The 15207-nt window shown below is 38.5% G+C and overlaps 1 protein-coding gene across 1 annotated transcript in view; it reads left to right on the top strand.

The window, feature by feature from the left end:
- Window positions 1-1184: 1184 nt before the first annotated feature.
- The window catches only part of DNAJC24 (DnaJ (Hsp40) homolog, subfamily C, member 24), a 37955-nt gene continuing 23932 nt past the window's right edge, over window positions 1185-15207 (top strand). Inside the window, exon 1 of the mRNA XM_009892676.1 lies at window positions 1185-1328. Within this exon, the coding sequence (XP_009890978.1) occupies window positions 1221-1328 (108 nt within the window). The 5' untranslated portion in view covers window positions 1185-1220. The remainder of the gene's footprint in view (window positions 1329-15207) is intronic.

Genomic DNA, 15207 nt, shown 5'->3' with positions numbered 1-15207 from the left:
TTTCGCGGGATCTTAAAAACTCTCGTGGGTTCCGTAGGGAGAAAGGGGCCTTCGTGGGGGACGGTGTGGAGCGGGAGGGGCGGGCGCCCGTGGGTGCGTGGTGCTCCCCCAAAGGAGTGGGGCGGAGGAGGGTCTGCAGTCGGGTGCCCCCTCTTTGCGGTTGTTGCTCGGTGAAGTCTGAAAAACGTACTTTTTCTTCCCCCGTGAAAAAAGGGTTTATTGTGAAGTATGACAGGAGTCACCAGAAACCGGGTTTAGTGGTGAAATCGGAAAAAAAAACCCAACAACACAAAACCCCTTATTCAGTAAAAAAAGGCTTATGAAACTCGCAAACTTACAAAGCTGTTCCCTGTTGAAAGGCAGGTTGCTTTCTTATCAGAAAGTTCGTGATAAATCGACTACTAAAAGCAGATAAGAATCTGCTTGAAGCTCAGGCATTACTATGCTTTTCCTGGCATTTAATTCGCCTGTTTATTTTTTTTTTTTCATTCTGGGTCATTAGCTTGATGATAGATGGCCAAAAATGGAAAGCACCCAACTAATTATGTTTTACTTAAGGACCTGCCCTAACTTCATATGCTTTCATTCGTCTTTTTTTGTTTACTTTTATATGCTCTTCTACTTCAATATTAGAAAAGTTACGTCTTCTTACCCAGCAGGATGAAGGAGGAGCCATACTATGAATATCACTGTGCAAAACCTGGGCCATACCTTTTTGTCTTCTTGCGTGTATCTCATTCCAGAACTGATAAAATGTCACACTTAATTTTTTGTACTTATTTTTTTTCATATATTAAGTACAGTATTGCTTCAAAATAAAAAGTGTGTCTTTTAAAAAGTATACGTATATATAAACTGTATGTATAACATGTAGGTTCAAAAGAATTCAGACAGCTAAAACACAAAATGGTTTCCAAGGAGTATGGACAGCTTCTGAAACACGATATACTAAGGAACTGGGACAGGAAACACAGCATAACTTAAATCACTTGCATATGGTAATCTATGGGATGGAATGGTCATGTGAATTAAGATGCTTTTTTGCACCATAGATCTTATGTAGGGTGTGCATATGCTTGAGGGCTGCGGTCTATTTCTTGATCCCATAGTTTGTCACACTTCCTCATTTTTGCTTTAACTGTTTCTTTTTCAAATTGTAATTGTATTTATTTAATTTTCTTACACAGTGCTAAGAAAGTAATTTCAAAACCAGTCAGACTATGGCATTTGAAAGGTTAACACAAAAGGACTGGTACAAAATCCTGGGTGCAAAGCCATCAGACAGTCCAGCAGAACTAAAACGGAAGTACCAAAAACTTGCTTTATTAGTAAGTATGTTTTTCTTGTTTAAGATGTGCTAAAATAAATTTTATAAATCAATAAGGCAGTAATTGCAGATTTTGCTTTTACATTTTTTTAATAAATAGGATTAAGCATAATATATTTATAATATCAGTTCACTGAGTCTGGTTTAAGTTTGAAATAAATATCTTGAGTTTATGAGTTATCATTGTATTTTGCAAAGAGGGGTTGTAGTGTTCTGGTTCCAAACACTGCTATGTTGCCCAGCTTTGCTAATTGTTCATGAATGAACTGAGCCAAATACTTATTCATCAGGTGCACAAGTCAAAAAGGGTCATTGTTTGTAGCACACAGTTGTGAAATTTTCTAATTGATAACTTGTAGTATTTACTACCATGTGGGCAGTTGCAGTGTGCTGAATGCAACCCTTGAATATATAAAGACCAGATGCAAAGAGTAAAAAGAAGTTCTTCCTGATAGTCTTCAGTAATGGAATAGAAAATGTATAGGAGGAAAATATGTTAATCTTATTTGAAAATTTCTGATGCATTTTTCTGGCGTCATGGTTTTGGTCATGCATTAAGACCTGATGTTCTGTGAATTGTTTCAGTTTTTCCTGTACTCCTGGTATATGTGTTTAAGAATCTCAGAGCTCTATAAGATTACTTTGTACGATTCTTGGTTCAGCCAAATTTGATAGACAAATAGAATTCCTAAGGTAACTAAATTCCTAAGTTTCTTGAAAACTGGCAACCTGATAGAGAAGAAGGAAGAAGGTGAGCAGAACTCAGTCTTTATATATTCCTTTAGGTAGCTGCTGGCTAGAATATCAGTATTGGCAGGGCATTAGAGAGCGCGTGCATGGCTAACCTTGCTTGGTTTGAGGTGGCAGAATGAATGCAATAAGAAGTTGGGATTTTTAAGCAAGGTAAAGAGAACGCTAGTCACCTCAAGACTGAGTTTTGTTAGAATTGAAATAAATTCATGGGATAGTTTTGGGGGGGCGGTGTTTGTTTGGGTTTTGTTGTGGTTTTTTTTTACGTTTTATTGCTAGCACCTGTGAAAACTGTTCTAAAGGTCATTTCACCAGTATGTTTCAATTTACACATTTTGATACTCTTCAGTTGAATTTGCTAAGCAGTTCTGCTGTACATCTACTCCCTCTCAGTGCTTCCTGCTAGCTTATTTTTTTGTCTGAAACCGATACGTATACTTAGTCTTAAGTTTCAACACTTTACAAGATATTTGCATGCAGATATAGGACATAAATCCTTTGGTCCTCACTATTAAACATTAGAAGAATTAATGTAGGAGAGTGTTTTGGAAACCAAGCTTCTTAGTCCTGCTCTGAATAGAAATAGTGTTTTTCTTGGACTTTCTAATGTTTTTGGTTTACTGAGTTACTAGTAAAATGTGAATAAAATATAATGATCTGTTTGTCCTTAATGAAAAAAATAGAGGGACTGCAGTGTAAAACAGCTCTTCTGTTCAGACAGGTGGCTACTTAAACTGAATACCATGATGGAATTAATTTTTTTTTTCACTATGAGTCTATGTATAGTAGTGGAATTAAAATCATATGTAAAGTATTGTTCAGGGCTGTTTGCCACAGAACTGAAACTATGTAGTGCCTTTCCTGTATGATTTTTTTTTTTTTTAATGAACCTGACCCTTTGTGTTACAGCGCTGTACTTTCATGTAATTATTTTGAAGTGTATGAAGTGAGAATTGTTGGAGTTTAGAATTGTCTCTTTACATCTATAACTGTAGTTTTAGAAGATGGAAATATTATTTAATATACAAGCTTTTCTTTACAACCTGTGTATTTCCAAACTAATTGGTTAGTGCTCTTTATTTGAAAAGTCAGTGAGAAATCTTAGAGAAAATGAAGATACTTTTTTTTTTTTCCCCCTTTTGCAGTTTGTCTCAGAACTTGCCATCTGTGATGGATCTCTCTGATTAAAAAGCCACACTGATGTTTACTTGTAGGTGTTTTCTCCAAGACAGATCTGCTGCTTGTCTGTTGTTCTTACCATATGTCCCGTCTCTATTCATCTTTTTCTTTTAGCTGACCTGTTACAGACTCAACTTGTTTGTCCACTGACTGATAAACCATCTAGCACAATCAGTCTGAAGTCTGTAAGAGCATGGTGGCAATAAAACAATAATTATTTTTATTCACCTTGAAAGCTCATTGGCTATAGGAGTGACTAGACACTATGCTACATACCTTCACTAAAAGGTGTTCGTGTAGTATGTAGTTACAGTGTGAAAGTTATTGCCACAGATGTTGAGTCCAAGGGGTTCCCTGGTTGAAAAAGTTGTTAGACATTTCATGAAAGAAAAGTCTGCCATGGCATGTTAACACAAAAAATACTCTTTCTGGTTCAGAAATCTGTTAGCTACGGACTTCTGAATATTGGTGGAATACGTAAGGGAGTTGGTATATAGTTGTCCTATCCTGATACTATTCCTTAGGCATCCACTGGTCATTGTTAGTAAAAAGCATAGCACTGGCCAGATCTCTCATCTCACCTGTTCGGCCATATTCATAGGAAGTAACTCCCTTGCTCCCCAAGTGAAGCTTGCACTTAGAGCTCTTGGTCGCTTCACACCTCTAACTGAAAAAGTGCTCGTTTTGGTTTTCTAAAGCTGCTGCTGGAGATAGTGATGGTAGAAGTACTAGTATTGTTGTGGGCAGAGAACAGGTCTACATGCAGGTGGGTGTTTTTATCTACTGTGGTAGTAGTCAATTCCCTGAGTAACTCCAGTTTAGAAGCTGGGATAGCAGATGAGCGTAGCCGTGTATTGCCTCAAAGATTTCATGACAAATTACGTGGTCAGTACAGAAAGTTTTCTGGCTTATGTGTAGCAGAAGTCAACGTCCTGAAGAATGGTACTGTGCTAATTACCTTATATTACCTTAAAATCCTAAACTTTATGAAGCAACTTGCATCTTGGATATAGATTAATATGATATTCATTTTGTAATCTTGAATATTCTGATCACAGGTGTTCATTGGCATCAAGCATAATAGATGGTGGAATTTATTTTTAAAAATAATTCTGCTGTTAAAATAAAAATGGCAAATGTCTGAGTCCAAGCCTTCTTCAAATGATCCCCAGTGCTTCATGTTGAGCATTTGCTTTTTGCCATCTGCTATTTTCTATTTGTCAACACATGTATGCTTAGCATCTTGAATGAACAGGCAGATGTAAATTTCCAAAGCTAAAGAGTTGGAGATCTTGCCATATGCCATCCAAAAGATAACTATATTTGTAGTTAAATCTCGGGACTGACCTTAATAATACAAAGTAGTATGCGATTAAAAATGCTTGAATTACAGGTTTGTAAGAATGATTTTCTAAGGGCAAATTAGCTTAAAATTGATTATTTTTAAAATATAACTTGTTTTTGTCAATTCTAACAAATTGGTGATGGAAAACATGAAGAACCCATAACAAATAAAACTGTGCATATGCACCCTACTAGGGTGAATACATTTACTTACTGTTTTTTTGCTCTGCTGTACTTACTTTTTTTCATTTGTTCAGGCCACAACATATGTTTAAGTGAATTATTTTACTACAGATAATGTCAGTTCCATCATTAAGAATAGTATTAATCTGATACAGAAACTAGCACAGGTTTGGCTTAAAAGTAGTGATTTTTCTTTAATCAGATTTTTTTCTTCTCACCTTCTAAGTGCTTAAGTAAAAGTCCATATTTATAACATTTCCTTGCAACTTAATGAAACTTATATTTATTTCTTTTAAATTCTTGTGCACTTATGTGACACTGATACCCGGATCATCTTGATATGTTACAGGTATTGTAACAATCAATAGCAGCGGAAGATGACACGCTTCTGGGCACAAGACCCGTGTGACACTGGCAATTTTATAAACAGCTTCTTTTTAAAACAAAATCAAACTTTTGTGTGTTGGCTCATGCTCCAGTGTCTTCTCTAGCAGAGAGCTTCAGCCAGTAATTCTAAAAGAAAAAAAAATAAAAGTAGAAATGTGTATTTTGTAATCAACAAATGCAAATCTCAATGCAAAGATTCCTTGATTGACTGTTTTAAGTTCATCCTAAAGTGCTTTCTGAAGCACAGGAGACTTGCAGTTTCCATACTCTGAAAGGAATCTCAACAAATTTTGAGAATATGTTGTCTATGTAGTAGGAGTGTGGTCTTTAATCTTTTGTCTTTGGAACATGCTGATGGTCTAGAGGTATTTGGGACACATATGACCTTTTTATCCACAGTTATATACACAGTAGTTTCAACAAGAAGATTTCTTAAATGCGTAAACCAGTTTTATGCTCTACGCTTAGTTTTTCAAGGTATCCAAACAGCTTTTAGGAAGAACAGTGCTTATGTTCCATTTCTGAAAGTGTATAAAATTAACAGAGGGTGAAATTAGAGTAACAAAAATAGGATATTGGGGGGAAAAAAATTACCTATCTTATTATTGGCACAATTACATTTCCTTTTGGTCTAGCACTTTGTGGTTAAAGAATGAGTTGCTAGATTGTTTTCAAATTTTCACATAGCCTCTTTATATCTGAAAACTGCTTTTTGCAGGAAATAAAGTCACCAAACGCATAAGCTTTGCCTAGCTGAAAATCAGGTGTTGGTTCCTGTTGATGCTGATGATATTATAGGATACCTTTCAACTGGAAAAAAAATTATTGTGCGGGAAAATTATATGCTGCTGTTACAATGTATGCCCTAATCTTAAAGAAAATCCATATAATTTGAGCAGGGAGTATGCAGGAAGCTCCTATTTTTACTGTAGTAAGGAAATAAAATGTGCCACTTAACACATAGTGTTACAAAGATTATCTTTTTATCAGAAGGGGTGGTATGTGGCTAGGAATACAAACAAAGTGTTAAGGTGATCACTTAATCTGTTTGAAAGAGTAGAAAATTTGAAAACAGGGAGTATCAAGCATATGTGAGTGACTCTCAGCAACTATAAAAAAGGACATTAATAGAAATTTAATTTAATGAAGCAAAATAACTTTAGAAGAGATTGTTCCATTGTGCTTGTGTAGAGGAAATACATCAGTCTTTCCGGAGAGGGAAAAAAAAATCTCTTGCATCTTACCAGATTTATGGACACATCTAAATTCTGCAATCACGAGAAGCGCAGAGTGTATTTATGTAAAGTTATAGGTCTGCTTCCATGATTGTTGTGTTAAAGTTTGTTCCAAAATAAATTTGGTGTTACTCCTGAAAGCACCTGCCTACTAAGGAACTTCTTTTCATGGTGAGTTTAAATTGAGAGTTTGAATCTGTAAAATGGAAACACTTTGAGCTTTGTATCACAAGTCTCATAATAATGCTTTTCATAATGAAAATTATGCAGTGTGTGTATTCCTTTATTAAATAGCTTTTGCAGATTTTTTGGGTTTTGTTTGAATAGCAGCATACTTGTTAGAGATACTTAACAGGTCATCATGCTTAGCTAGCTACTTTTGGCTAACTTGTAGAAAATGGATTTTGTAATTTGACAGTGTAAACGGAACAAGTTCAGTGCAGCCTGGTTGTAGCTTGACTGAAGTTAATATAATTGCAACAGAGGGAAAGATAAGCCACTAAGTTTAATACAAAGGACTATTGTTTTGACACTCTGGGTAGTTTTATTTTGAGCTGTTCTTTACATCTGATTTACTACTTATGACTTTAATAAAATACAAGGGGGCATATTTTCAAGTTGGGACTTGAAAAATTGATTAGCTTATGTAGTATATAGTGAACCTCAGTGTTACAGAAGTCACTAGTTCAAACAGCTTGATAAGCCAGATCACCATCATGCTGATGTTTCTGCTCCTGTTTAAGCTACGAGACCTTTTGTTCAATTCATCCACTTGGGTTTTTTTGTGGGGGTTGCTGTTGTTTTGTTTTTTTCTTACACCAGCATATGATATTCAGTGGTAAGTCCGAAGAACAAGTGTTTACCCTGGCAGTGTTTGTGTTGTAGTAATGGGAACTTTATCAATCTGAATGGTATCACAGATTTGTTGTGTCAAGATGGTACTTAAAAGCCAAACGTTCTGGAGATTCGTGATCCTGCCACATACCGTGATACAGACTGCTGCATCTGAGCCAAAGCTCCTGCTTGCTCAGTCGGAACTGTGTGAAGATGTAATGCTGGTGGCAGTTGGTCCTTGGGCTTTACGTGCTCTTACTAGGGTAACTGGCCAATGGGAATGTGTGTTTCACTTAATTAGGCATCTGGCTAATCAAATGAAATGCAGTGATTAACCAATTAGTGCTCTGATTGGTCAACAACCAGCTGGAAGGCGTACTATGAACACATCCTATATAAGAACAGGCTGAGAAAGGTATCCTGACGTGCAGAAGGGAGGGGGGGAAATAGTGGTCATGGATGCAGGTGAAGAGACAAAGGCTGTGGTAAGGTATCATAGGAGGAAAAGGGGCATATGACAGTACTGGCATGTAGTCTGCGCTACTGCTTTGTTAGATGTGGGTGTCCACCATATCTCACCTAATAAGAAGTGAGACATCACTCCATATAACTTTGTAATGTGTAATTTTTTTTACATTGATTTTTTTAAAATGCAGGTGAATTTTAACAAGTGGATGGTGTGAACATCCCTATAGCAGAAAGTTATTTTTAACTGAATATGAGAAAACTCATAGAATCACAAAATAAGCTAGCAAGTAAGTAATATATTGCTTATCCAGGTAGTTCAGCCAGTTGTGAATGTAATGTTAGTTTAGGAAATTATCTCTAAATTTCATCTGTTTACATACTGGGTTATCGTCCATAGTTTGTTATGATGAGTAGCTTCTGATATTTCATCCTCTGTAGTTTAGAAGTACACACATAAGAGCATGAGCATCAGGCGATTGGACTCTCCCCAGTTGTTCCCTGTCTTTCTTGAACTGGGCAGTCCAGAGCTGGACACAGTACTCCAGATGTGGCCTCACCATGGTGGAGTAGAAGGGGAGGGTCACCTCCCTCAACCTGCTGGCCATGCTCTTTTTAATGCATCCCAGGATACCATTGGCCTCCTTGGCAACAAAGGCATGTGACTGGCTCACGATCAACTTGTCCATCAGCATTCCCAGGTCCCTCTCTACAGAGATTCTTTCCAGTGGGTCAACCGCTAACCTGTATCGGTGCATGTGGCTATTCCTCCCTAGGTGCAGGAGCCTACACTTGCCCTTGTTGAACTTCATTAGGTTCCTCTCTGCCGAACTCTCTAGCCTGTGCAGGTCTCGCTGTATGGCGGCACAGCCTTCTGGAGTGTCAGCCACTCCTCCTGGTTCTGTGTCATCAGCAAACTTGCTGAGGGTACACTCTGTCCCCTCGTCCAGGTCATTGATGAATATGTTGAACAAGATTGGGCCCAGTACTGACCCCTGGAGAACACTACCAGTTACAGGCCTCCAACTGGACTCGGCGCCGCTGATCACAACCCTCTGAGCTCTGCTGTTCAGCCAGTTCTCAGTCCACCTCACTGTCCACTCATCTAACCCACACTTCCTAAGCTTACCTATGAGGATGTTATGGGAGAGTGTCAAAAGCCTTGCTGAAGTCAAGGTAGACAATGTCCATTGCTCTCCCTTCATCCATCCAGCCAGTTGTGGCATCACAGAAGGCTATCACATTGGTCAAGCATGATTTCCCCTTGCTGAATCCATGTTGACCACTCCTGATAACCTTCTGTTCCTCTACATGTTTAGAAGTGACATCCAGGATGAGCTGTTCCATCACCCTTTCAGGGATGGCGATGAGGCTGACTGGCCTGTAGTTTCCTGGGTCCTTCTTGCCCTTTTGAAGACTGGTGTGACATTAGCTTTCCTCCAGCCCTCAGGCACCTCTCCTGTTCTCCATGACCTTTCAAAAATGATGGAGAGCGGCTCCACTATAACATCTGCCAGCTCCCTCAACACTCGTGGGTGCATCCAGCAGGGCCCATGGATTTGTGGGTGTCAGGTTTGCCTAAATGATCTCTAACTCGATCCTCCCTGATCAAGGGAGAGTCATCTTTTCTCCAGGATCTGGGGTTCCTGAGGACTGGCCTTAGCAGTAAAGACTGAAGCAAAGGTAGCATTCAGCAACTCCGCCTTCTCTGCATCCTCTGTCACCAGGGCACCTGCCTCATTCAGCAGCAGGCCCACATTTTCCCTAGACTTCCTTTTACTACTGATGTACTCGAAGAATCCCTTCTTATTGTCCTTGACATCCCTTGCCAGGTTTAATTCCAAGTGGGCCTTAGCCTTCCTTGTTGTATCGCTGCCTACTCTGACAACTTTCCTATATTTCTCCCAAGTGGGCACTCCCCTTTTCCACATTCTGTAAACTTCCTTCTCCCATTTGAGTTTTTCCAGAAGCTCCTTGTTCATCTGTGCAGATTTCCTGCCTCCTTTGCCTGATTTCTTACTCATAGGAGTGCATGGATGTTGAGCTTGGAGGAAGTGGTGCTTGAATATTAACTAGCCCTTGCACCGCGCTTTCTTCTAGAGCCTTAGCCCATGGGATTCCTCCAAGTAGGTCTTTGAAGCGGCCACAGTTCACTCTCTTGAAGTCTGGGGTTATAATTCTAATTTTTGCCCTGCTTCTTCCGTGCAGGACCTGAACTCCACCATCTTGTGGTCACTGCAGCCAAGGCTACCCCTGGCCTTCACATCCCCAATTAGTCCTTTGTTTGTCAGCACAGGATCCAGCGGAACACCTCTCCTCATTGGTTCCTCTGCCACCTGTTTCAAAAAGTTATCATCAATGCTCTGCAGAAACGTCCTGGACTGTGCATGCCTGGCTGTGTTGCCTTTCCAGCAAGTATCAGGGCAGTTGAAGCCCCCCATGAGAACCAGGGCCCGTGATGGTGAGGCTATTTCCAGCTGTCTGTAGAAGGCCTCATTGACTTCCTTTTCCTGATCCAGTGGTCTGTAGTAAACACCCACAACAGTGTCTCCCGTATTAGCCTGCCCCTTAATTCTTACCCATGAGCTCTCAACACGTTCTTCATCCACCCCTAGCCAGAGCAAGTTTTCTGAGCAGCATCTTAGCTAACATTTTTCTGTTCTTGACATAAACATTAAATAGTAACTAATTAGGATCTTGAGAAGAGGCTGAACAAGCATTCCTTATTTAAGAGGTAGTAACCTTTGGTCAGAGCACACCAGCAATCCAGTATTAGTTCCTACTGCTATGGCAGAGGAATGCATAGTACGGGCTTGATAAGATTCTCCCAGTATAACTATGGCTTCTGTAAATATTGCTGTTGAAACTTCAGTAACAAAGATGCTGGATTATTCCTCTACAGTTGCTGATTTCTCCCAGGTGATGACTTTACCTTTTCATCTATATCCCTTGGCTATCACTTCCTAAAATTGGGAAGTTCTGTAAAGGCTAAGACTGTCTATATAGAGTGCTTATTAAATATCAACAGCAAAAAGATCAATAATAAAGTCTGTTAAGTGAGCAGAGTATGCTATTGTCGCATGATTTCGTTGAGTCATCTGGAAGGTGTGTCCTTTTAGTAGTTATGAGGAGACACTGTCAAAGTCGTTTCCTTACTGCAAGTGGAGAAATTTGCCAACCGTGACCAACCTCAAATTAAAAGTTAAATTAACACCAAGCTAGTGATCAATCCAGATATGAATGCATCCTTTAAACCATCAGTGTGAGTAAATCAAATCCAAACTAGGGGCAAAGTTTATGTGATTCTATGGATTATGTTTGGAATTGTTTTGTCACTATGGCTGTGAAATTTTGAAATAACTGAATGCTGATGTGTTTTTTGGGTGGGTGGGTTGGTTGGTTTTAAATACTGTTGTGATATCCATGAAGTGGAGTGTTTGTGCAGTAGTCATCACATACGTCAGGGCTTCTGATTTTAAGGGTTGAAACTTCTCAAGATGCTGTAGACTTATTTGGATTGCCAAAGATAAGAGAGTATTGTCTGTACAACAGGCTGTAGTGCTACTGGTTTTGGGTTTGCTTTGGTGCCACGTAACATGGTTACTAATGTGTCTCTCAAGTTAAGCCACCTCATAAAAGGTAGGTGGTTTCTTCATGGGTTTTGCACCCAAGTGTTTGCTACGCCGGCTGCTAAATTCTGTTAATATTCAGCTTTTCATGTCCGCTTTCAAAGTTATAATTCGTCTGGGGCCTAACCTGTTGTTTTGAGATCATGAATGGTTTCAAATACTGTACAAATTCTATATATATTGCTCCTAGAGATGGGGAAAGTGGAAAGAAATATTTTAAAGAAAAAAAAAAACCCAAACACCTGCAACTTTTGAAGTGTTATGCAAGTGTTACAGTTATGGTCGCTAATAAAGAATTTTTTTTAAATAAGTCCTGTATTCTTTAAGGCCTGCTTTCCACAGTGACTTCTGAAGCTGAAGTGCTTTAGGGACTTTGATTACGCTTAAATCTGACCTTTTAAAGGTGTCTGTCTGTTTTTAGGTATTCCGAATGAATTTGAAAATTCATGGTATACTTTGGTTTGGAGTGCTGTTTTAGTGACAGTCACCTGGGGCTGGGGGGGACAGCACAAAAACCCATGCTTTGTGCTCAGCAGTTCTTAGGAAGTTGTGGGGTATCAAATTAGTTGACTTTCTTAGCCTGCAGAAAGGTATTCATCTTGCCAGTCACGGTGCCAGCTGAAGGCTACTGCCCCGAACTCTTCGTCCCTGCCCTTCTGCCAGATGTTACTCAGCCAGGAAATAGCATCCTGTGGGTTTTCCTTCATCCACTACTGTACGTGTCAGCTGGAAAAGTTCATGCCCGTTTTTTCAGTACTTTAAGCAACCCCAGTTGTTGGTTCTTTGTCGGTCTGTGGGTTTGGGTTTGTTTTCTTGTTTGTTTGTTTTTTTAAATGCCATACAGAATTCTGTGTTTTGCTTTCACATGAAAGTAGCATTTGCCTAGTTTCCTAACCATTTGTGTAACTGGCATTATTGTATGACTAGTGACACGTTAACTTTTGCCTAAACAATGGAACAGGGTTTAATGTGACATTTAATAGTGTAAATTGTGAGCACAGGGGCGAGAAATTTATAAGGAGCTTTTAAAATTCCCTTTATATTTTTATTTCTATCTTTATACTCCTGTAAGTTTTAAAATGTTTCATTTCTTTTCTTTCCTCAGCTTGTTTTTGGCAGTGTTTTATTGCTTTATCTTCTCCTGCCGTGTAGCATAGTTTCTAAGAGGCTTTTTTAGGTAGCTTCTGAGGCTCTCAAGTCCCTCTTCATAGGAAAATAAGGAGCCATGGAAGCAGAAGAAAACGAAAGAGAAGCTGTTTCTAAAGATGTACTTTGTGGTAACCATAGGTTCTTTTTCCTCTCCACACTTTCATACCTTCATTAGCCAAATTAACCCTTGCTTCTATTTATACAACAACAGTTGATTTTCTTTTTTATCACTAAAAACTTTTACATTGAATTTCAGCATTAACTTTGTTCAAGGGCTGAACAGGATGACAAGTGCGAATATTTAATATGAAAGTTATGTGAGGTAATTACAGTTTTGTTGGACACTCCTCAGTCTCATGGGGTTAGATCTTTCCAGAGACTGGGCAATAAGAGGGGAAAGGACCAAGAGTTCGTTACTGAGGTTTCTAGAAGATGAACTAGTTATTGCTGCTGCAGAAATGTAGTCCGTTTCCCTTGCCAAGGCAATAGTTTTCTTTCTCATCTTAGAAAGTTTTCCAACAAGAATCTGCAATCACTTGTTTTTGCCAGGGGAGCTGGAGTGCTTCAAAACAGCAGATTGACGGAGCGTTCCCCTGGACTAAGTGGAGACCCACTGTCAGTAACTGAGACCAATAAGAGACTGTAAGGTCAAAATAGTAGCATCATGATACTAAAGTACCACAATAAATGAATTACATTAGAAAAGGATTCCGGTCTTACCTGATACAATCTTTAGACTTCAGTAATTTAGTACAGGGAATAAAGTATTTTTAATTAGAAATCACTTCTTGGTGTAAGACCAGCTCTGCAATCACAGGACTTTTACAAATAGCATCAAATTGAAAGTCACTATTTCTATGGAAGTTGAAATTGACTTCTATAAAAGTACAGTCAGAATTACAGTGGCAATCCTGCTGATACTGCAGTTAAATATCTAAAACAAGTATGCAAAATATGGGGATTTTGGCAGCAGAAGCTAAGTATAGAGGAGGAAAAGCAGATCTCTCTTCAGATTTTTCAGATGGTTCAGCTCAGATTCATGCTCAACTTGACAGAAGATTAAGATTTTCCAGTGAATGGTAGAACCATTCAAAACTCTGGTCAGATATTAAGGATATCAACCTGTGTGATTTAAATGTGAAAGAAGATGTGAAATTCTTGGATTAATCAGGGAGAAGGTTGAGGAAGTTTAAAGTATATTTAAGCAAGGTAACTTTAAAAAACAATCCAAAGCAAACTAATGAGTTTATGACTGTAATTTATTCTATGATTCATTTTTTTTTTTAATTCTACTTTGAGGACTCCAGTAATTTTCAAGAATTTGCAGCATTGGATTGATAGTATCATCCTCTGTTTTGTTACTGTGCAGCTATTAGTGAATGCCAGTTATGTGGTCTGCATAACTGTTGCATGTTGCTGTGTACGTTTAATCCTAAATTTTTTAAAATTCTGTCTATTTTTAAAATAACAAGTTGGGTTGTCAGTGGGTGTTTTCTTTAAAAATGACATGATGAATTACTAAAATGTTACAGAAAAAATCTTTTGTCCTCCTGTGTGGTGTCTTGATGACCATTTGCTGCAAATACCTTGACTTACCACAAGTATTTCCTTATAGTAACAGTTACAGCAGCAGTAATATTATCTGAGATATTTCTTTTTTGATGGTTCTTATTTGTCTCATGTTGGAGATCTGTGCTGGATGCTCTGTATGGCAGTAGTTATCTCTGGCCTGAAGGTATAGAAAAGGTTAATAACGTGTGTAAAACATGCAAGCAGTTGAATATTGTGCAGAAAGCTCAGATTGATACTTGCGTAGGAATTTCTGCTTATGGCAGGCTGTAAGGAGGAAAAAGGGAGTAAAATGGACACTGTTTTGACCAGCTAGTTGATCACTGAGCGATGTTAGAAAAACATCATAGAACAGATAAGGTATAAGAAATTGGAAGGAAAATGAAACTTTTTTTTTTTCCCCTCAAATGAGGAACATTTCCAATGAATAAGAATCATCCTGGAGATGGACAGTTAAGGCTGGAATCGGTGTCAAAGCAGATAACAAGATCAGGTAGGAGAAGGCTAAAGTTGTTAAAAAGCTTAAAGCTTGTTTGTGTTTGGGGAAAAAAGGAAGAAGAGATGGATTGAAGTAATGAATCAAGAAGATAAATTCCTTGCTCTTTTGTCCAGCTGTCTTTGGATAGACATCCTTTGGGGAAGTTTAAATCTCTATATGAAAAGATTGAATGTCACATGGAACTCTTCACTTTCTGTTTCTCCTCTTTGCAAGTGGAAAAAGCAGGCTACTGCCATGTTCCCTGCTAACTTCTGCCAATTGAGTGAACATGTTGAAAAGATTGATTGTGGGCTAGGAAGGCAAGTTTAAGACCTGGAATCATTCTTTTCATGGAAGTGAAGAAGTTTCACATTTCAGACAGAGTGCTTTGTTGCAAACATCACTGAAATAAGAAAAGCACCTTCAAAGTAATTTTTTTTTTTGGTGCTGTTTTAACATAAGACCACACGTCTTTTTTTCTTTTTCATTTCTCCCCACCCCCCACCACCCCCCCCCTCCAAATACTTGCCATGTGAAACTTAAACTTTTCAATACTGAATTGTGCTAGTTACGTAACAGGAGATAGCTTACAAAAATGTAAACAAGTGTGGAACTTGACCTAGTGAATGTACTTACTTGGTTATGTGAGTGTCCTAATGAAGTGCATGTACTACATTC

The sequence above is a fragment of the Charadrius vociferus genome, unplaced genomic scaffold (genome assembly GCF_000708025.1).
Source record: "Charadrius vociferus isolate BGI_N301 unplaced genomic scaffold, ASM70802v2 scaffold19, whole genome shotgun sequence".
NCBI classification, from domain to species: Eukaryota; Metazoa; Chordata; class Aves; order Charadriiformes; family Charadriidae; genus Charadrius; species Charadrius vociferus.
This window is presented reverse-complemented; position numbering and strand designations above follow the sequence as displayed.